Raw genomic sequence first — 23588 nt, 5'->3', positions numbered from 1 at the left:
CTATTCTTTATTGTGATGATATCTGAATACATTAAAATCTGGTAAACACGATCTCTTGTCGTAAATATAAAAAGCCGCATTGAAACTGCAAGGTCTCAAATCAAGATGAAGTACGTATAATGAGATATTGTTGAGAGACGGCAGAATGCTAATGAAGTTAAAAAGTAGACGAAGAACTGAAATTATGTGAATGCGTATTCATTGTATTCAGAATTAAAATTTGGTTAAGGCCTAAGTCGACTTCTCTTACGTTCTACCAGTTTAACAATATACCAAAACTATATTTTACTAATTGTTTTACGCATTAAACTAGTAGAAAAAATAATTTTCTATTTAAAAGCTAACATCTAGCAGCCGTCTTCGAAACAGGCTGGTCATTGAACAGAGCTTACAGAGCCGAGTTTCTATGGTTCGTTCTATTTCTGATTCAGCGTGACTTCGCCGAATTGTTTGAGTCGTAATCATGCTTTGTGTATTGGAGTTTGTTTTAGAAACATTGCCTGCTAGTGCGATCGCACGTGCTTGTTTTGCTTAGCAGCACGTTCGTTGATATATTTATAACTGATGGTAAATAATTAATTTGTGGATTTCGTGTCTATTAACTAAGTTTTCTGAATTCATAGTAAATCCAAACAAGGCGTATAGTTATTTGGAAACTACATTTTCTTGTGAACCGCCTGAGGCATGCAGTCATGGCTGATTACTAATGATTGTTAAGCGCACTCACTGGGTAATTACCAACCTCAATAGTTTTATCACGTCTAATGTCTACATGTATTATTGACTTGCTAGGCTTCTTATCTCTCTGCCTAAGCTCAGACTAACGTAGTATAGTTAACGTTCACAAAATTTACACCATTCTGTATTGTGTGTAACGTCGAGACCATAATTATAGGTACCTACTATAGAAATTGAAGGCTATGTGAAATTAAAAGTGATTTATGTTTCAAGATTAGAAGCTTTGTGACACTTCCAAAGTTTAGTAGTTTTTTTTAGTAGAAAACTTTAGTAGAGAGGTTGCCTTATGAATGTTTTAAATAGTGTGAAGTTCAGACTTCAATTGCTCACTAGTTGGGCTATTAATATTTTTACCAAACCAAAACCAAAACTTTATCACAACGACTCTGATGTATGTTCTCGAAACAAGTTCATACCAAGAAACAATTGAATTAGGTCTTTCAAACATATTCGCAGGCTGTTCTGCCTTGTGCAAGTTCCACGATCATTGGTGTGTTCCAATATAAATTACTTAATGAATATGGCAGCGGCATGGCGAGCTCGTCGTCATATGTTTTGATTTAGCTGTAGGTTCGTTGCTAAACAGACGGCATCAATTCAGACCGCAACACAAGTGCACGTTCGACATACCTCTACGTCGTCGGTGCATATGTGTATAGCAAGCAAACCAATCATAAACCTAACTATACTAATTCATTTGCTTAAAATAAGGAAGTATGATACTTCAGCTACATCCATGGCTTTTCCTGAATAGAATGAGGTAGTATGTTGTATCTCTACACGAGTTTGAGCACCTGTTTTATTTCACTTTATTGTATTACATGCGTATAGGCATCTTTATAGTATCTTTCAATATGTTTACGTTTCAACATACTTTCCCTACGCACTCGTACCTCAATGAGATTGTCGGTAATAGCCTGCTGAAACAGCGCTCTCATACTCTCATTTTATAATGTCTAATATATACGATTTCTATACATCGTCACGGTGCATCGTATTCACTATACATGCCATTAACATGTGTTTTTTTAACGAGTTCGATGAGCTCTAGTTCTCCTTGAATGGAAGTTGTTTCCTTCGGAGAATTCCTTGTCATTCTTACAAATTAAACCAAACCATTATAACGCCATCATTTAGAAAACTTTTTGTCCATAATTGGGCCCATAACTTCACTTGGTCGTCCAAAACCTATTTCATCAAAACGGATGATTCAGGACCATTTTCGGGCGACATTTCCTTACAAAGTTAGAATTTATATTGAAACAACGCCACCTGGTGATTACTGAGTAATAACATCACGTCCATATGAGTGCAATGTTTACGTTTGCTCGCTTCAAGCTGCGCCTAGCGGTAATATATACCAAGGTAATGTTACCAGCATACGCATGTTAAATACCCAACGTCGACAACATCCGTTAGATGGCGCTTGTTTGTTTACAAAGTTTGACAAGAACAATGTTAATTCTTATCCTGGTGGTCAATTCCGTCTTTAAATCCATTAATGAGTTTTGAAAGCTTGCTCTAGTAATAACAGAAACATCATTAATATACAAAAAATCATAGAATATTGTAACTCGTGTTATTTTCGCAAGGTAAATATTGACTCTATCACGACTGGTGTAAATTGAAAGTAACTCTTTAGGTGATTGCATTTATAATAAAATTATAATTATTGCAATAGTCCATTCATAGAAAAGACGAGGACGGGAAGCACGTTGGTGTTGCATGCACCGAAGCGAGGGGTTGTGCAAGGAGAGACGGTCGCAGGATTGGGGTGAGGACGCGCATGCGCCATGAGGCGGTCGATGGCTGGACCTCACTGAAACATGCGACTAACACGTGTTCCTTACTCCTTACCAAATTGTTGATTCCATGTGCTTAAAAACAACATCATTATGTTAGTATTTTGACGTTCAGCTTCGATTATTTGAGGATTCATTATACTTCTTATGTGGAGTACGCTTTACAAATAAACGATAAGGGTACCTATTTATACTTATCAAATCATTCTTTGTACCTTAAATGTACTTCCGCTAGTAGCCGCCTCAATGCTTCTTGGATCCAGGCCGATGAACTAGACAGCGTCACTTCCTTTCATGTTTGCTAGTTATACTGAATCGTATATCGTCAGTAAAATCTGTCGGTACTTACTTATTAAAACTTTTTCTTTTTTTACTATCTTTTCGTTGAAAGTGACATTTGGCTCGGGTCCCGTTGGAAGAGAAAGTCTTTGTAGATAGGAACTCATAATATTTTAAGCAGATGTTTTATTTTTACAATGGGTAATATTAGGGTAGGATAATATCCTAATACTTATTATAATAATTGTTTCTATTATGAATTCGTATTTTAAAATAAGCTGCATTTGAATCATGAAAATAATAGCCAATCAAAACTGGTCGGAAAATACAATACCCAAATAGAGTAAGTTAAGGTTATATGTGTTGACCTTGACAGAGAGCGGGCAACAATGCATTTTCAACCCTCTGTCCTGACGGTGTTATGGCAATAATCCTGAGATGTAGTGGGGTCGGCAGCACTGGCAAGCCGCGACGACGGAGGCGTCGAGTGCGGGGCGCCGTACCCGCCCGCGCGCCTCGTCTGCACCGCCGAGCTGTCAAACCGCCTCCGTCGGGCACCCGGCTTGAACGCACCGGCATATCGCCGCACTAATTCGCGATCGTAACGTAGTACGCAGCCAGTGACTCAGTGTGTGATTTTGTAATACTCGTATGACGGAAAATAATTTAAGGAGATGAACGGCAGCACAACGACGGTGAATGGCAGCGCCGTCAATGGGACCACAGGTGCCCTAAATGGAATTGGTGCCGCGCCACGTACGGCTACACTTGGGACTCCCAGCAGTTATGCGTATACTTCCAGCGGTTCGCTGCTTGGTCGCAGCGGTACGGCTAGACCAGTTCCACCGCCGACATTGCCTAAATATAGTGGCTCCTTCAGTGCGGGCAGTACAACTGGGCTTAGGGAACGAGACAGAGAGGGAACTGGTGGATCTCACCGCCTGGCTAGTCTAGAAAGATTAGCGCTACGGCAGCGTATCATTGAACAAAATTCTAACAACCAAGTGTCCGTTACTTCTTCACTCAATCCACCATCGAATGGGCCTACCTCTGCTACCGTCACCCTTACCGACACGGCAACGGTAAGTGTCAGAGTCCCCTTGCCGTTTTTCATGTGCACCCTCAACATGTCCCCTAATCGTAGTTAGCGCACCCCGAAAAGGGATGTTATTTTAGTTCATTCCCTCTTATATCTATAATGTTTTATCAAAGGGATTTCAATAGTTATTAGTTCTTATTCTTATTAGAGTCGACATTTTAGTTCTGTCTGGTGTAGCATACCGAAATATGTAAAAGATGGCACTCATACGTAACGTGCAGCAAGCCTGAAACTAGTTTGTTTACATTGAGACATATCGATACCATAACCACAGTGATACTTAACCGTGTCAGGTGTTGTATTACATAAAACAGACAGTATATAGTACAGTAACTTTATTACTCTGTATTTGAAATGTAGTTTTGTGATAATAAATAAAGATTAAAATTGATTAAAAGCAAAATTATGCAAGTTTGAGTTATCTTTTCGGTATGCATTAAGGCAAACAGTACAAATTAAACGATAGAAAGAAGGCAAATAAATTAACTACTCGCAAAGTCTCCAAAGTTTTTCCCGTGATTCATCTTCGAATGGTGGTCGTGACCGATCCCAACTGTTTTTGCTGTTTTGTGTTTTTCTGTCCTGGGTAAGGACATGGTGCCAACCTATTCCCACGCAGTTCCTCATGTGATAGGACTGGTTCGGAGTGCGGGAGGGGTGAGCGGGTGACTGACCCCGTGTCTACAGGGTTAAAAATAACCTCGTGCAGTGGCGGACATTCTGCTCGCATGTGTCGAATTTACTAAACAGACATTAACTGTTTCACGGTCGCACCCTGACCTGAAAATTCTTGGAACATTAAATACTCAAAACACTTCTCGAAGGCATGCTTATTTTTATTAAAACAATGATTTAACAAAAGCAAAGTATACACTTAAAAAATAAATACAGTCTTTGTATCCGATCAGTACCTATAGAAAATAATCGTATAGACTTCAGACCTCAATAGTTTGTTCAACTGTTGCGACATAAAAGGATCATTCATGACTTGTTATTCCTTCCTATATTTGTAAAGGTTTCTTTATCGCTATGTTTACTCAACTCCAATTTCTTGGAATTATTATCAGTTCGAAAGTTATCGCGGCTGGCTTTGTGTGCATCGAGATCGAAGTACCTACCTAAATAAATATTTAATTGTCATAACTTAGGATATCGCGATAGTATCTATACACTTAATTAACCCTGTATCTGTGCTGCAAAATGGTTGTCATTACAAGGCAACATTGTTTTACGAAACGATTTTTTTTCATGACCCGGCAAAAGCGGTTGGGGCACGTTCTCCTCTTGCATTGTTGAGCCCACTTCATAAGAAGCTAAGCACCATTGAGTGACCAATATGTTTTCAACTTTGATACAATCGCACAAGATTCATTTTACGTTTTATCGACTGTTTATTTAACCCTCCTTGGAACGATTGCTCATTGCCTTTGTGTGTCTGGTGGGCATAAGTGTGACGGGTTGGATCCTTTTGCGTCGTCTATATAGATATAGTCATAATTAACTCAGCGGTACCTGAGTTTATGGAGAGGCCTTTACACACGTGGTGCTTTATTTTTAACAGACTTCATTGTCCTTCCTGACCGTTGTTATCGGGCGGCGTTCAAGTAATAGTGAGTAATTAAGTTGAAGTATAGGAGTAAAGATAAAGTAACATTGGTAAAAATATCTTGTAAATATTTTATACTTATGAACTTAAGAAGGTCCGGAAATACTTTTTTAAGATAAGTTCAGAAGATAGTATAAATTGTACGGGAGTTGTGATAAGTTTTCTGAAAACATTTAGCTGATTAGAATATTTATACATATAGGTATGAGGTAGATAAAATATTGGTGATAGAATCACCCCGTGTAGGACAGGCTCAAACTGTGCGCTGGTGTGGCGCGCCAACCGGCAGCCGGTATCGCTTGTAACTTAACCTCAAACTGACACAGTCGTGAACGGTGCTTCATATTACAACAGTTTATTTGTGTTCGAATATTAGCAACAGACGTTCATATTGTAGTAATTAATTTAAAATTTCCGCGATTTGTTCACGTAAATAGTGTGATTGTGATCAGTTTGTGTTTATATGGCAACAGACGAACAATGGTGTTAAATCGATGAGGCCAGTCGTTCGTAACAACTAAAAAGGTCTATACAATGTAAAATTGTGATAGTAAATGTTTGTTGTTTAAGATATTTGTGTTAATAGTTAAACAAGTGGCTTTTTAATGTGCGTGGTATATCTGAGAAGTTAGTGTGCGTAAAGAAAGACTGTGGCGTCGTTTGTTTTTTTGCCATCTTCAACCGTTGGGGGAGTATTCGAATGCAGGCAACATGGAAAACCGAGCACTAAATAGCGTCAACGGGCACCAAACTAAATTAACAAGATGTTCCAGTAGTGTAGGTGACAGTGGAACTGATAAAAGCAAAGTTGGATGGACGAGTCCACGCGATATCTGGAGAAACTTATCATTGCGCAGAAAAGCCGAGGTAAATGAAACGATAGCAATGTAAATTATTTCACACTTAAAATTCCACAGTGATCAAGCAAACAATAGCTCCTTTAGAACTAGTACTATCACTCAGTAGGTACTGACGTATTGTCGCCATCAATTAATACCCTGTTGCATTGCCGTCTCAGTATAAATAAACTGCTGTTGATAAGGGAGTCACTTAATTGAACCTTTGGAACAGAATGTCGTTTGTATGCAACTCCTATGCTATCCGTTTATATTATAGCTGTCAATACGCATTTGATTGACTTCCCGTTTCTTCATGCAGAACAGATCCAAGTAACTATTTCCTAATCCCCGTCGATTCTGGGGTCGATGACTTGTCAATAACATAATAAGACACAATCGCACTCGACGTCTTAGTTGTGTGTTTTATCTTTGTACCAGATGTAGATACAGTTACTTTTTAAAGGTAGACTATGATTTAACTATGGGTTTTTGTCTGAATCTTCAACTTTCAACAATTATTGCCACATTATTATTAATCACAAGTCGTTGTTTTTGTGAAGCTAATAATAGATTCCAAGAACAAGACACTGTGGAACCAATAAATCTTGTCAAACATTTGAAACAAATAGGCATGGAATTTGTCAGTAGAAAAATCAATTCAAAATATAAATAACATGCTTTAAAATAGATAAAACAATTTGGGTTCAATTATAACGAACTAAAACTATTTTCTTATAATTATAATTTTAAATAGACGGATAAAGCCAGAATCTGATCTCTTAACGAGAAGTGATTCATTCAAAGTTTAAAATTAATAGGGTCACACTAAAAGCAGACCAATAAGGAAGGGTTTAAAATTAGTCGTCAAAGGTTTCAAATTACCACCATGTCAAATTAGAAACACAATCACCACATTATGTACCGAGTTCTTATCGTTCTATTTTTCTCATTCTATAATTTAGTCTGCTTTTTCCTTCCGGGATTAATCTTCTTGGTATAAGAATGTTCAAATTTCATGGGGATACAAAAGCTATGTTATTTTTAGAATATCGAAACACGTGTAAAGCGCTAACTGTAATGAAGATCTAATTATTACTTTAAATATATTACATACTTTACTACGATAATATCTCGAACGTCGAGTCGTTTGGTGCCACTTTTATCACAAATGTTTCCATTTCTGGAGACTGGAGTCTCGGCTATTTATACTTTATGGGTTTGTCAGAAGTTCTTAAGGTAATTGGAATGATGTCGGGTTACAAATCTATTAAGAGTTACAGAGTTTAAGTATGTGATTATTTTCACCGAGTATCTTTTAAAGAAATCTGTCACTAGTTTAAATTACGATTGTTAATTCATTTCATATAAATTAGGATAAGAAGCATAATACATATTCTAATTTATGGTTTTTAATAAAGACATATTTAAAATGTTGTTATTGAACGTAGACCCTCTACCTTAATTGGCAATATGCGCGTAATAACCTGTATGCATATTGTACACAAGTTCACAGTGTTAATTCAAGTGACAATTAATTTAACCTCAATTAAATAATTTCATGGCCGGTGGCATATATTGCTTAATGAGAACAAAACATGATGATAGTCTACCTTAATTCCCTGGAAAACCCAGTATTTTTTAACCCAGTGTGTTGGATTATCGTTAATTCTTTAATGACCATGCTTCTACAATACTGCTTATTATTTTTGGATTCTAGATGTACAAAAAGCCACTTCAAGGCAATATTTATAATTTATATAATAGGCTAAAAACAAAATAGATATAAAAACAAAACCATTGACCTCAATCTGGCAGCACTTGTAAGTAAAACCCACGACAAAAAGTTTCAGATTCAAGTACGAGTGCTGCTTCGTTCCCATGCGTTAGTGAGGTAGATGTTGAGTTCATAAGTAAGCAGGTTAGTTCAACAGCCATCAGGACGCCATCGATGACATCGATCGGAATATAACATTCAACACGTTCACATTTCTAGGTATAAGTCCTTCTACCTAGAATATTAAATCATCACAATGGAATTTGCTTGACTTTTCACATTTAAAACTTACAAGGACATTAAATTAATGGCATTTAAGAACAAGAGCAAATATGTTGTAGGTGGTAATCAGCTCTAATGTATGTAATGACTTTCTTTTAGTTACACGATGCTTGATGCTCCATTTCCTCCTTTAATTATAGTTAACCAGGTCTTCCTAATTGTAATGGTTTTATGTTCGTCGTTGCATCAGTAATGGTTAAAGAATTTTGTTGTGATTTGTGTCATTGAGTCATTTGTGCGATTACAACGTTTGTGTACACTGTCATTCATGTCAATGTGTTTTTTAGGGTTCCGTAGCCAAATGGCAAAAAACGGAACCCTTATAGATTCGTCATGTCTGTCTGTCCGTCCGTCCGTATGTCACAGCCATTTATTTCCGAAACTGTTGGGCCTACATAGTTGAAACTTTGTAAGATGGTGTATTTCGGTAACCACTATTCGAATTTTGATTAAAAATTAATAAATTTAAAAATTAAAGGACTGATTCCAAAAAAAAATTTTTTCAGCTGACATATCCGTGATGTGTGTCTATGGATAGGTCTTTAAAAAAGGCATTAAGGTTTCTAAAACCATTTTTCAACAAAATCAATCGTTTGAAAGAAGCTTCCAAAGTGGAAAAATGTGTGCCCTCTAACTTTTAAAATAAGAGAGTGAGAAAACTGAAAAAAATATATGCTGTAGATTTCAATGGAAACTAACAACGAAAATTGGTTTGAACCAGATATCATTATTAGTTTTTAAGAAATAAAACATTTTCAAAAACCGCAAATATAACTTTGTCATTCATACAAACACTATGTAAAACCAAGTTATTTTACAACTTTTATATTATGTCATCTACTTGCTGTTACGGAACCCTTCATGAGCGAGTCCGACTCGCACTTGGCCGGTTTTTTCTGAGAATAACTTAATAATCTATTTAGAAATTGGTTCCCAAATTCTTCATTGAAAGATTTTTGCTTCCGTATCTTCCATATTCTTTGGACGTTTATTGCAGAAGGAAAATATAGTTGTGTGGACAGAAGTATTTATATCAAGTGATACTAGTCGAGCTTGTCTTGGTGCTTACCTCGCATGAATTATTCAGAAGTCAGTAACTACAGCGCCATTCTACTTTATTCCAGAAAATAAGTTTTTAGACTTCTACGTATTTTAACATTTCCGATGGATCCGAAGGCTATATTCCAAAAAGTGCAAACGAAAGTCATAAATGGCCGTACGAGTTAATCTACTTTCTTCATGATTATAATTCGTTCGTGATTACATGTAGGTATGCAACCTACAATTTGATTGCGCGTTGAAATATTGCTCCTCGGCGTGGAACGATAGATGTGCATGTTAGTCTTTCTTATCCACAGGCCTACTTACTTTGTTCTTAGTTCTCATAGTTTTTCTCATATAGAAAATGACCCATTTAAGATAACTACACTAGTAGCAAAATACGGAGATTGTTTTATTTGATTTACGACTTATGTAAATGGGGTTTAGTCTGTGTAATGTATTGATATACTTTCAGGCATTATTATGCGTATTCCGTACGAGTTGTCTCAATGAGCTCGTAGTTTTGTCTACTCCGGTTTGCCTACGCTCGAAGATCCTCCGCCCACTTTCGTATATCTTACAATCTGTACATCAGAAGATTAATAAAATTGTTATTCTATGGAGCGTAGGCTTGCCAGCGATCCATTATTGCGAAACAAATTCAGGCAAAGTATTGTATTCAGGATTCTCACGCTGTTAACATGTCATTGAATTGATTTGCTTTGAATGGATTTGCTTTGAATCTGTCTTTATATAAAACTGTCGATGACCCTGCACTGCTTCTGCTATGAAACAAAAGCCAGTTATGATAAAGGTACGTAGTACTTATGAAATACATCATTAACACATCCATTCTTACTTGACTCAGTTAACCTATATAGATTAACTGAAAAAATAATTATTGTTACTGTACTAATAGTGTTTAGGTGCATCGATGTTTAAGAAAATAAAAATACTAGAGTCGGTTGCAGGCTTAATACAAAAAAAAACGTAAGAATTGTAAAAATAATTTCTGCTTTAGTGTACGTAAAATTGTAATATACGGAGAAAGTTTAAAGACTGCATTACTTATGACCCGAATTTTCTTTTTTGGGTACTTGCAGTGAAATCGATGCACTTATGATTGTACCTGTGTGCGTTTGTGCAAGTGCAACGCAGTGCGCAGGTGCTTATCGAATTTTAATAATTCAGAGTGAATATCTACCTGCATATAATAATCCTTTAACATTTTCTCATTGCGTCTTTCAAATAGTACTTGAAAGCAGAGACTAACAATATTGTTAAAGTTTATTAAGATACCTTTCTTGGCAATGTTATGTTCAATCAAAAGACTTGTATTTCCACGAAACCTGTATTTATCTTTCGGAACAATTTACCTGATGCTGATGTTAATTTAGATGTTATGAACAGACGTGTCATATCTGTACAGAAAGGAAATCAAATGAATATTATTGTGCGAGTAAATTTAGCATAAGCTGATAACCGTTTAGGTAATGGCAATGTCATCTATGAAATAAAGGCTTTATACAGCTTACTATATCGTATTCAATCAATAACTGATAATATTGTGGGACTGTGTACACTTGTCCAGTGCCTACCAATATTTAGAAAGTACAATACAAATAAAGCGAAACATTACTTATAACAAATTTTCACAACCCGTTTATGAAGTTTCCACTAGCAACATCCAACGCGACGAGGACGGACATGAGGCAGTCATGCACACACCTGTGCACATTGACCGCAACCGTGTCTATTCATACTAAATGAACCGACAATGTTGTCTACAACTATTATTACTAGCAAGAAAGTAAATATTTCATATTTCATGTTTGTAGGCATTAAAATTATGATTTGTAAACCTCTATTTCATGAAGCGTTATATTGGTTCTTAATTGGACACTTATATAAATATCAGGAACGGATAATAATTTCTTTAGGCAGTGTAAAAGCGAGACAAGGCATTAATGACTCAGACTATACAGCCAGGAAGAGTCATCGTGATTTCTCAGCGAACGAGTCATGTCTCCGTGGCATGGCGCCGCGAGCAAAGCATTGCAATTATTCTGGAAATGTCTGAGAGAGACATTTTTTTTATCGGCTGAGGACAAATACCGACATCGTAGCTGTCGAGCCACAGACTGCCAGATGAAACTGCTTGTTATTCTAAGCGCGATTCCGCAGATACCGTTCCTATGTTTCTTAGTGTTAACATACAAGCATTTACAACACGACTAGAAAACAAAACATTAGAATTATAAGAACAAAATGAATGGGCAGATTTGTTGAAAGTGTAACGGTTATGTTGAATGGAGATCACGTTCTATGGGTGGTCACAAATGAATGATCTTTTGTGTACACCCGATATTTTGGTTATTGACGCCTGACGTTTCGACTAGAGGACAATACTGCATTGTCGCTAGCCAATCACTCGTGTAATTGCTGCATTTATAGCTTACTATTTAGAGCCGTTATAATTGCTCTATTAAAACGAAGGGATCGAGTCGTTTGTAATCACTAGTAATGGACCTAATTTACTATATTACCCAAATATTTGTCTAGTTTTGACCTTTGTTAATAAGATAACTGAGTATCCTAGATGACAATACGTGTACTTGTAATTACGCATACTGCTTCACCGTTAAACAATACCTAATCTCTAGTTAATATTAGTCAGCGATGTTTTCAGCAGTGTGTCAGCGTGACTGCTTCGTACAAACAATACTGTATTATAATTTTTAGTCAGTTGAGTAAACGACGACCGTGGAGCCTGTACTGGCTAATTGCCTATATCCATGTGGATTATGTGATAATATTTATCCCTATTCGCTTGAATTGTATTTTATTGTTTAAAAATAATATACAATATATTATTACAATATTATTCGAGTTCGTGATACATAGGTACATTTATTATGCGAGTAGTTGATTGTGCAGTGACGAGTGTTTGTGTCCTCCAGATATCGAATGATTTCAGTGCCTATAACAATTACATTGATTCATTACAATGTTAAATACGTTCAAGAAAAGATTGAGTTTAAGGAAATACAAGAAAAAAGCCGCCAGAAAGGATATTGTCAGTGAAGATGTGAGTAGAACATTGTGAATGTTGAGTAACTCAATGCAACGTAACGTTTAGTGTTGGCAATTGAATGATTTCACGATTGAGTGGTGGTACACTTGTTTCCAGTTTTTGGTATACATTGTTTACACGTGCTTGTTCTACAAACAAACAAATTCCTTTTCGATGTTGAGTCCGCTTGATTATTTACGTTACCGTACAATGTCCGAGCTGTTGTAAACACTTGCCGGATGGCGCTGGCAGTCTAGCTGTAGCGCAGAACGCATTCAGTGCTTCATTGGTACTTTGTCGTCATGTACTTGATTCATAGAGGGCTGCCGATTTTATAAAGTGAACTGGTCTTTGACATCACAATAAAGTGTGTCATGTGAAATGGTGAAATGCATTTTGTTCGTGATGCGCCGCGTGTCGATGTTGCAACTACTGCGCGAATATAACTGGCAGCTGTCGGAGACAGAAACCTCTCTGTATTCTCCAATTTGGTTCACAATTTCTAAGAAAATGGTTATAAATGTTCAACATTATTTTTAAACTTCTGTGTTAAATGTGGGGAAAACTTAAGAATGGTTAATGAAAGCAACTCCTACGACGATATCGCTGTAAGTTTAAGGTTAACTGTGATAGTTAGGATGTTGTTAACTTGGAACTTCGTTTGTGGATATAATTAGAATCAACCGTCACAGACGCATTACGGTCGTCGCACTTCGTAAAACTGCATACGTGTTTGCATATCCACAGATCCACTTTCTTGTTCGTTTTGCGTATGCCTAAACGTTCATGCGGGTATCTTATTTATAAATATTTAGTGGTGTACTTACGTATGTGCGTGTAAAGGCAGTAGTATAGTAACTCCAGTCTATAATATTATGAGTGTTTGTTATTGTGTCATGCAGCTATTGTCTTTCTAGCTCTGAATTCGTTAATGATCTTATTGACTTGTGCGGTGCGATTCTGAACTAGACATTCAAGAATTACAAGTATTCAATTGTACTACAGTTTTCTTCGTAATTTATTATTATTCTCAACTTTCTTTCAGTTTATTTAGGAGAGCAATTATATCGACTAGTCCTCTGATATTTTGTTATGGCGTTGCAGTGGGGTACAATATAAGTACTTACACTTGTGATCTGCTCTGTGTGAGTCACCGCTTTCGTTCTTCGCACCTACGTAATTACTAGTTATTGTACGACTACGACTTGGTTTACTTGATCGACGCAACGATGCGTGTGCTCGTATTAGTTTTATGCAGTGAAACTACATATTTTTGTTTGAACACAATTTTATTTTCTTTCAAATATCCGTCGTATCTATGTAGTGTTGCTGATAAATACGGCACTTCTAACAACATTCTGAGGTTTCTGTACCTGAACAATTATCTCGCAAGCAGTATCCGATGTATACTTGCTACTGTAGATGCCAAGCTATTCTTAGTTAATTATGCCTTATAGGTATATTTTCTACATTGTCCACTAACGTTACCTTGGAATCGGTGAGTCATCTGACGCTCGCATGGAGCCAGCTAGACCGACTCGTTCAGCTATACTTGACATGTCTGTGTTTACTGCGACGATGTTGCGATACATACAACTCTCTTCATTATTTGATGGTGAATTTATGAGATTTCGCAGCGGGAATCTCGTTAGTGCACGCCTGTTTAATAGGACTGCGCATGTAACTAAGGGAATATAAGGGAACTTGTAACCATATAACACCTATGTAGATGTGCCAATCTGCTAAGTTGACATCACTACAAGTAGTTTATCATAGGCATTGTTCTCGCATAGATCTAAAAATAATTAAAAACGATGTATCTAAAACTGTATTATAAAAGTGGAAATATTTTTTTAGTTATCCTATTTAGGTGCGTACCGTGCATTTTATTCATGCTCGATAAAAACTCAAAAGAACTAAATCTTCAAGATTCAATAAAATGATCATAAATCTAAACTCAATGAAAAGATTGTCACTTAGACGATAATACCAGTTGTTAATACTTTTGAGCCTGTAAAAGTGCTGAGCATTCACTTGTAACAGAAGGTTAAGCAATCGCTGTTTTTATGTCGAATTGAAAAACGAGCCAAAATAAGAGTTGAGCCAAACATTGCTACGAAAATCATGAGCATTCTAGCGAACGCTCTAGTCTAGTCGATGCCGATGCTCGTCATGTATATTATTTACGAAGATGTCAGACTTGCTTGACGGAACTTAACTGTTCTTCCCTACAATACTCGCTAGAACCCTTGATAGAATGCTGTCGTTATTTTTCTGTAATGTGACATTCGCAAGAATGCTCAAGTTAGGTAATCAGCACCTTAAGATTAACACTGGCTGGGTTACGTCGTTTAGTAGAATCACTTTCTTTATTCCATTGATGAAAAGGTAACACAACCCGAGCCTGTGTGTATGTTATGAACTTCTTTTAATTATTAATCTGCCAATAAACACGTAGACGTTCTCTCAAAGACAATTATGTTTGTTTTCAGTTACAAAGTAAACGCGAATTGTTCTTCAAATCGGACTCGGTGAGTGGTGGCGGCGTGAGTGCGACGGGCCCGCCGCTAGCTGCGCCGCCCGCGCCGCCCTCCGTGCTGAAGGACGCGCTGGCCAAGCGCGCCACCACGCTGCCCGACCAGCTCGAGAACAATCACCACGAGTCGAACGGGACTGTTACCAAGCTCAGTAACAGCGTCTCCGCGGACGTGTCCAAGCCGCCCAGCGCTGCGCCGCCGCCCACGCCCGCGCCCCCCGTGCCCACCTCGGCGCCTCCGGGAGCGCCGCCCCCGCTCAGGAGTACAGAAAACATTATCAAGGTAACGATGTCACCATACTACTTATGCATTTGAATAAACTCTCCGCTAACTCGGTGAGCACGCGTTAATGTTTCCTCTTCCTGTCTTATTCGTTCTGTTTTCGACTACTTCATTATGCGGAATAGTTTCCGAGTGATATTCAATCAAAAATTACAGTTATTGTTGTAAAATGTGAATAACTGCAATGTATATCTACAGTCAAACTACACATACCTAGTTCCCATTTTCTGTCACGAGTGTCGTGGAGCATAAAGAATCGCTTACCTATTTCGTCGCGCTAATAATATATTGGAAACAATCACGACGATTATTATCTCATAACAGTGTTCATTATAATCGTATAGTCAGTACAATAACAGTGTTGTATTGGTTAGAGGACATTCAAACAATGCGATTAAAAAGTTGGTGTAGATTATTGAATTACTTGTAAGGATATTTTGTCTGCGACTCAACTTTAATCCTATTTTTTATCATTTTCAGAAGCCTGATCACCCACCAGTCGCCCCAAAACCGGAATTACCTAAATTAGAAAAACCAAAAACCAAAGAATTAGATGGATACGTCGGATTTGCAAATTTACCAAACCAAGTATACAGAAAAGCAGTGAAAAAAGGATTTGAATTTACGCTAATGGTTGTTGGTAAGATCATAGTCTATCGATAACATAAATTAGTTGCGGTCAAAAAAAGATAACGAAATATGACACATTTTGAATGCTTTATTACTCATGCTACCAGTATGCGACTGTCTCAGAAGTAAAGTTTACTGATGTATAACTCGTTTATTTGCAGGTGAAACTGGTTTGGGCAAGTCAACACTAATAAACTCTTTGTTCCTGACGGACGTGTATGACCGGGACAAGCACCCTGGCCCGTCACTACGAGTCAAGAAGACGGTGGGCGTGGAGACCAGCGTGGTGCTTCTCAAAGAGAACGGTGTAAACCTTACACTAACTATCGTCGACACACCTGGCTTCGGCGATGCCGTAGACAACAGTAATTGGTGCGTGATTCAAAACATCCTTTCGATTACGTTGCATGCAATAATATTGTTGTAAATCAACTACTAACACGCGAAAATTGTTTACTGACGACATTCACTAAACAGTTTACTATTATCGTTCACATTTTTTTTTTGTTTTCACAATAGATTGATTTCATAATTAAAGATAGTGTCTTAAAAGACTTTCATTTGAGTTATTTATAATTTGTTTGTAGTTGGCAACCTATCATTGACTTCGTTGAGTCGAAGTATGAAGAGTTCCTGAATGCTGAATCCCGGGTGACGCGTAAGGCGGCGCCGCCAGACACTCGCGTGCACTGCTGCTTGTACTTCATCGCGCCCAGTGGACACGGCCTCAAGCCGCTCGATGTTGAATTCATGCAGCGGCTCGGCGACAAAGTGAATATCATACCAGTCATTGCCAAGGCGGATACCATGACACCGGAGGAATGTAAAGATTTCAAAGAACAGGTGAGTACTAAGGGCAGAAACAGAGTTGTACTATTTATACTGTGCTTGAATGAATCTTTCCTGCGGAATTATTTCGTGCTGTAAAATAATGATCCGTGCAATGTGTTATAGATAATGAAAGAAATCAGTCAACATAAGATCAAAATCTACGATTTCCCCGAGAGCACGGGCGAGGAGGGCGAGGTAGCGGACGCGGCGCGCTCGCTGCGCATGCGCGTGCCCTTCGCAGTGGTTGGAGCCAACACTGTCATCGAGACCGAGGGCAAGAGGGTGCGCGGCCGCAAGTACCCCTGGGGCATCGCTGAGGGTAACTATTCGATATTTCTAAACTTTTAAGTATTTCATACACAAGATATTACAATGCAATTGAAAAATATTGCTTATCACCTTAAATTAAAACATTTTTTTATATGTTTACAGTTGAAAATCTGGAGCACTGCGACTTCTTAGCATTGCGCAACATGGTAATTAGGACGCATCTCCAAGACTTGAAGGACGTGACTAGCTCAGTACACTACGAGAACTACCGGTGCCGCAAGCTGGCCGGCTTGTCTCACGATGGAAAGCCGCACAGGATCAACTCCAACAAGTAAGACGAACGTTGCTAACCTATCTGTCGCTCATTCCGCTCTCCGTGTCCATACAGCCATGTTGTGCTAACTAATTAACATTTTCAACCAAACGTTTTACCTGTTTCTCTGGTCTCAGTAGATCTTCTAATAATGTTTTTGAAACAGGCATGATTAGATCTAACAACCTAAGTAGACAGGGTTGCTGGAACATACGTATTACGTATATGTAACGATATTCTAACATTTGTTTATTTTATTACTGCTGTCACCGCATTTAAGGTGACCAGACTCACTTTTGGAATTTCATGGACTAACAATAATAATAACATTTAACGAGCAATTGAAACATTAATCAAGTGATTTTATTTAATTATTTCTTCATTGCTGCATGTCTGGTCACCTTCAACATTAATTCTTCTATTACTGTCGCAGTTGTGTGCTACAGAGTTTTATTTTATTTTTAATATCTTAGATACATTTTATTAAATAGCTCTGCATTGATATTCTTTAATTATTGAACGTTCTGTGCTTGGGCATGCAGAAATGAAATATTAATTGTTAATGTCTATCATAATCTTTGTGTTTCATGGGTTATTTAAAAACCACAAACGTAATAAATTGATAACAAGTGCTTGTTTTTTAAATAACCATGATGGATATCATATATCATAATAACTTGCAGTTCACGCGCTTACACAGTGGCATTAATAACAATATATTTGTCTTTATGTTTGTTACGGAGACAGTGTCGCCTGCAACTAATTTGCGTGCGTTACACACTGCTGCACATTGATTTCTCAGTCATTCACTTGTGTAATAAGTTCATGAATGTATTGGTAAACTGTCTTTCGAATTAATGTAGGCTTACGTCATGCGGGATACAAAAAAAACGTAACTTGTGTTTTTATCCGTAACGAATGCAGCACATTAATGCATATGTATTGGAATCGGAGTATTAAGTATTTATGCAATAGCCGCATATTTTGCTTATGTGTTTTCTTGTTGTGATTGTTTGTTAATGCCACTGTGAAGTGTTTGCGGGTCACAGCCGTGTGTCGTTAACTCTGGTTGTGTTGGTTCAGTTTGTGCCCGCAAGGATTGATGAACAGTTTCATGACCGTTTGGTAAGTCCGTCGCGTCTGACGTATTTTCATAACTGCAGCTTGTACACATAGCACGGTGTTAATTGTTGTGGCCCATCTCTTGCCAAACATTCAGTCTGTGATACAATCATTGAACATCTCTATTTCAAAACAATGGTGAGAGTATTACACACTCTTAAGATCACAGATCTGAATACATTTTCCTTTGCCATGCTTCAATTTCTTTGCCCTGTAAGTTTAAACTTTGATAGATTGCGAGTAAATTGCATTAAAGCCGTTTACTTAGTAACTAGCAATCAGTTTGAGTATATATAGTGTGTTAGTCTATAATCATGGTGTGTACCAAGTTACATCAAAATCCGTTCAGTAGTTTTTGTGTAAAAGAATTGCAAACATCCTTTATTAGTAATAGTTTTACGGCTCATTGATTATGTAGCCAATGAAGTTTATTTAAATGAAGTTTAAGCTTACAAGCAGTATTTTTATTTATGTACTTCGTTTATAAATGTGTAGTTTACATATCTAAGTTGTTCTCGCTTTGGTTCTAATGCATGCTTTTGCTTTTATTTGTCAGCTTCATACTTTCTAGTTGAGCGGATGTTCAGGAATGCGTACTATCGTCTGGCATGTTAAATACTTTATCCTTATTGTAGAAACGAAGGAACTGTTCCCGTCAACTGAACCCAATTGACAAATTGGTCTAGGTGAATTGGCCGTCGTTTAAACGTGACTGGCCAACTGTGTCCCACATTTCACATTGCGCTTTGCCCTCCTTTGTCTTTAGAAGTACCTATTGATGTGATATATTGTTAGACATGATATGAATGTATGTTATTAAAGAAATACGTTACAATACACTTGGACACATACCATTTTCTTAGTTTATGCATGACTTTTTGATATTTCTTTTGTATTATTCATTTCTTTTACTTCCTATTGCGGGTGGTTGATTTTTCAGATGGTTTTAAATGTTAATATTTGTTCTCAGGAATCCTTTGGCTCAAATGGAGGAAGAGAAGCGAGAGCACGATCTTAAGATGAAGAAAATGGAAAGTGAAATGGAACAGGTCAGTGTCCTGTAGTCGTGTGTACTTAATTACGTAGTTGATACATAAATAATGTTTAATAGTACACAACATCACTCTTCCTAGTGACAAATTTAATTTATGTACTATAAATAATTTTGTGACAAGCTATTTATTATACGCTTGATGAATCCAATCACGTATGGCCGTATGGGCAAGTCAATTGTCCGTCATTATATTTATCAAAAAGGAAGTATGTTCGTGACACGTACACTGGGGCATTTTCCAATAGCTATCACCGGCGGCGTGCCACTGCTAACGATGTGTAGTCAGTACGCTATCTAATAACGGTAGCTTATTTATTTATCGTTGAAATGCAATAATGAAATATAATATGTTTGTTACTGATACGAACGTTTTTTGCGTGTCTGCTTGGTTGAGCGGTCGCTAGTGATATTTTTTGTGAGGAAATTAAACAAATACGTCGTTCTGCATAGCTAATAAATGAAACTAGTTCATTACAATGCGAGAATAGAGAGGAATGCACTTACATTTTAGCACATATTCACATATTTTCTTTAGGTAGTTTTTTAGGAACCTCCTATAGATTTCCCTCAGATAGAATTAACTAAGATTGTCTCGTTGACTGAATTGTTATAAGGGCTATTACCGAACAGGGAACAAGGTTTCCGGGTCAGGTCAGATGAGTACTATAGATATCTCTAAAATTCTACAGTTTGTAATATCGTTTGATAGCTTGTATCAGGATTGGTTTAGGTTTTTAACATATGTTATATGACATTTACCGTGCTGTAGGCGATCCATACCACTATGTTTTGTAAATACAATATTCTCCAATATATTTCCAGGTGTTCGAGATGAAGGTACGCGAGAAGCGCGCCAAGCTGAAGGAGTCGGAGGCGGAGCTGGCGCGGCGGCACGAGGCCACGCGGCGCGCGCTGGAGGCGCAGGCGCGCGAGCTCGACGAGCGGCAGCGCGCGCTGCAGGCCGAGCGACTCGCCTGGGAGCGGGAGACCGGACTCTCGCTCGACGACCTGCGCCGACGCTCGCTCGAGGCCAACAGCAAGGAGTATGTACTGCATTATCACTTACTTTACTCACTAGGCATTTCTCTTGTACTCCACTCTTATTTGTTTTACTTACTATTTAATCTTGCGGCTTAACTGTTTTCTGTCATATTGTACAGCTTAACTACACAGTATATAGTTTAACATTCTTCAGCGAGGTCCGACTAGTTCCGAACCACACCGAAGCTCTTAATCGTGTATAATGAATATTGTGTGTACGACAGCAAGCCCTTTAATTATATCGCACGTACGTTTTAGTGTGTAGTGTCTAATCTATTGTAATTAACTTTTCAGGACCGTCGACGGCAAGGATAAGAAGGACAAGAAAAAGAAAGGTTTGTTCTAAACTCGACCACAGTCTCGTCGGCCTCGCACCCACCGTTACTTGCGTGACTAACCTCGCGGCGCGCGCGGCGCCACTTCATCGATCGAGTGTCGGTTCCCTCGGTCGACACTGCGTTCCAATATTCATTATCAAATCGACAGAAACGAGGTCCGAGTACAAATACAATTTGATTCCTAAAATCGCGTTTTAAACTTTAAAAATAACGAATCATGCCTTGGCGTTCTGCCTTTTTATTCGTCAGTACCGAATTACCCGAATAGCTTCGATCGATGATTTCCTAGTACATAGCTGTAATGCTAATTGAGATTCCGACTGCATTCTTACTGCAGTCTCCAGTTCTGTGACGAAACTTACTCTATGAAATTCATTCCAAATTCTAGAATATTGTGACTCTTTGAAAGTAACATTACATTAATACTTTACGTATTAAAATACTATTTGCCTTGTAAAATAGAATATATCTGTATGAATTCCACTAATTCATTGACAAGTCCTTCTTTTACGGGGACTGTACATATCGTGATTGTTTGAAAAACAGAATTCATGATTGACTTTGTATTAACAATCTGGTTTTGACTTCGGGTAGCGAGATTTGTTACATAAGTGTTTATTTGTGAACCTAACTCTGGGTTATATAGTGCCATTTCAGTGTTGTGACGGGTTGGACTGTCGTAAACACAAATATTTGTCAAGTGAAAATTGCTTTCTGTCTTCTGTCCAGCAATGTGTATTCACAAGTATTTGTCTCACTAATTACTTTATTTCAAACTTGTACTTTTGTATATTGAGGTATCTCTGTGACTAAATCACTCTTTTGGTGACTGTTCTTTCCGAAATCGGACAGTGAATGACCTTTTTACTTCTAATAAATCTATTCAAAGTTATTTAATAAATATATCACAAAAGCAAGCAAATTCATGAAACATTTTAACGTAATAAGTAAAAGGGTGTGCCACTGAGCCTCACTTGAAAATGTTTTGCCAAAAATATTGTAATTTATAATATTCTTGTAATTTTACGTCACGTATTGAGATTTTTTACGTCATTTGCAGATTGGTCTTTTAAGAGTGTCGCAACTGGAATAGTAATATAGATGGACAACTGTCCGCACACGACGCACTTAAATAATTAGTAACTTATAGTTGTACGGACTTAGCATAATGAGACAACGATTATTGAAGACTACAGGATGTAATAACTATGTAACTGACATGCGTTGAGGGAGTTAATGCAAAATTCGCCACGATTCTGTATTGTATGAGATTACTTTTGTATGTATTTTATTTATAAGATTTTTCCATGACAAAGCATTTATTATGATAAGTGAGGCCTAATTTTATACTTCTTGTGTTTCCAAAGGATTTTGTAAAACATATTTTATATGGTTATTTTTTATTTTTCGTATTTGAAACTGTTTAGCTGCTAGCAGCGTTGGATTTAGCACAAACAATACTACAGCTTATGAGTAGACATTTACGTCCATAAAGATGCCAAATAGCTTATAATAACGGTATACTTTAATCGAAGACGAATGTCTCAAGTTTTATTGTATTTATAATGTACTATGTTCAGTAACACTAGATAGACAACTCAACCAGAAACGTGATCGATTCAGCTCAATACCAGGATGAAATTATACATAGGCACTAAATCTATATCTTTACTGATAAATATAGCATAATAAAATTACAAAATAATAATGTTTGAGATATATTTATGTTTACCGCTTTTATTTCTTGTTATATTTATAAGTAGAGAGAGAATACTGTAGCTATTCGAAAAATTCGCATTAGGTAATTCACCATTCTAAATTTTAAAGTGAATTAGATAATAAAATAATATTTTTTACTTCTATATCATTACAAAGTGTAATACGGTTTCGGCTTATCGGTGCATTCGTACACCAGTCCGAGGTTTGATCGCACGGCGTTTGTTATAACTATACAAAGTTATATTGTGCTTAGTGATATTAAAATATGCTCATAGTTCAGTTGTGAAATAGAATCTAGCTCTAGCTAGTTGTTAGCGTTTCTTTATAGTAACGGATAAGGGAATGTAAGGATCTCTCACCAACAACAAAGGCGAACGCATGGAGCAGTCTAGTATTATGTATTAAATCCATTATGTTATGTTGTCACACTTGAATACGTGCATATACTTGTTTGATCGACTTCAATACATGCTATAAAGTTACTGTTGTTTTAATATCTTCTAAGACTTATATTCAACAATATACCGCTTATAAGTTAGCAATTTATGTTAGGTTATGTAAATATTTTGTTTAGTCATTACTATCTTACGAGCAAAATATATATTATCAGGTTTTGTTACTAAATGACACGTTATTTATGAGACATGCATAATCCTTATTTAACCAGCATGCAATGTTAAAATAAATTTGTATTATTTCCTCCACTACAGTATTGACTTCCGCATTAAATATAGTAATTTAGGTGATAAGATTATGCTTAATTTTGTATTTTGTGTAGGGTAACGACCCATTACCATACAGATCATTTGCTTAGTCAGTACGATGGACTTGTGATGTGTGTTGGGAGAGGAAGGAAGTTCAGACGATGTAATATATTGTACCTTTGAATAAATATAAATAAATACGTAATATATAGGA

General features: G+C 37.1%; 1 protein-coding gene across 11 annotated transcripts in view; it reads left to right on the top strand.

Annotated features, from left to right (window-relative positions):
* The window catches only part of LOC118274980 (septin-7), a 26092-nt gene extending 2504 nt beyond the window's left edge, over positions 1 to 23588 (top strand). For 2 of the 11 annotated variants that reach the window (XM_050698887.1, XM_050698884.1), the window contains exons 2-12: positions 15026 to 15352; positions 15833 to 15992; positions 16144 to 16354; positions 16570 to 16825; positions 16937 to 17132; positions 17246 to 17414; positions 18480 to 18521; positions 19489 to 19567; positions 20395 to 20615; positions 20908 to 20948; positions 22012 to 23588. In XM_050698887.1, the coding sequence (XP_050554844.1) occupies positions 15026 to 15352; positions 15833 to 15992; positions 16144 to 16354; positions 16570 to 16825; positions 16937 to 17132; positions 17246 to 17414; positions 18480 to 18521; positions 19489 to 19567; positions 20395 to 20615; positions 20908 to 20948; positions 22012 to 22052 (1743 nt within the window). In that variant the 3' untranslated portion in view covers positions 22053 to 23588. Of the gene's footprint in view, positions 1 to 3340; positions 3902 to 5808; positions 6392 to 12209; positions 12549 to 12860; positions 13047 to 13090; positions 13142 to 15025; positions 15353 to 15832; positions 15993 to 16143; positions 16355 to 16569; positions 16826 to 16936; positions 17133 to 17245; positions 17415 to 18479; positions 18522 to 19488; positions 19568 to 20394; positions 20616 to 20907 lie in introns of those variants that run through there. The other 9 variants (XM_050698878.1, XM_050698882.1, XM_050698885.1 and 6 more) reach the window with 9 other exon arrangements.

This window comes from Spodoptera frugiperda, chromosome 15 (genome assembly GCF_023101765.2).
Source record: "Spodoptera frugiperda isolate SF20-4 chromosome 15, AGI-APGP_CSIRO_Sfru_2.0, whole genome shotgun sequence".
NCBI lineage: Eukaryota > Metazoa > Arthropoda > Insecta > Lepidoptera > Noctuidae > Spodoptera > Spodoptera frugiperda.
Note: the sequence above shows the minus strand (reverse complement) of the source record. Positions and strands in the feature narration are given on the sequence as shown.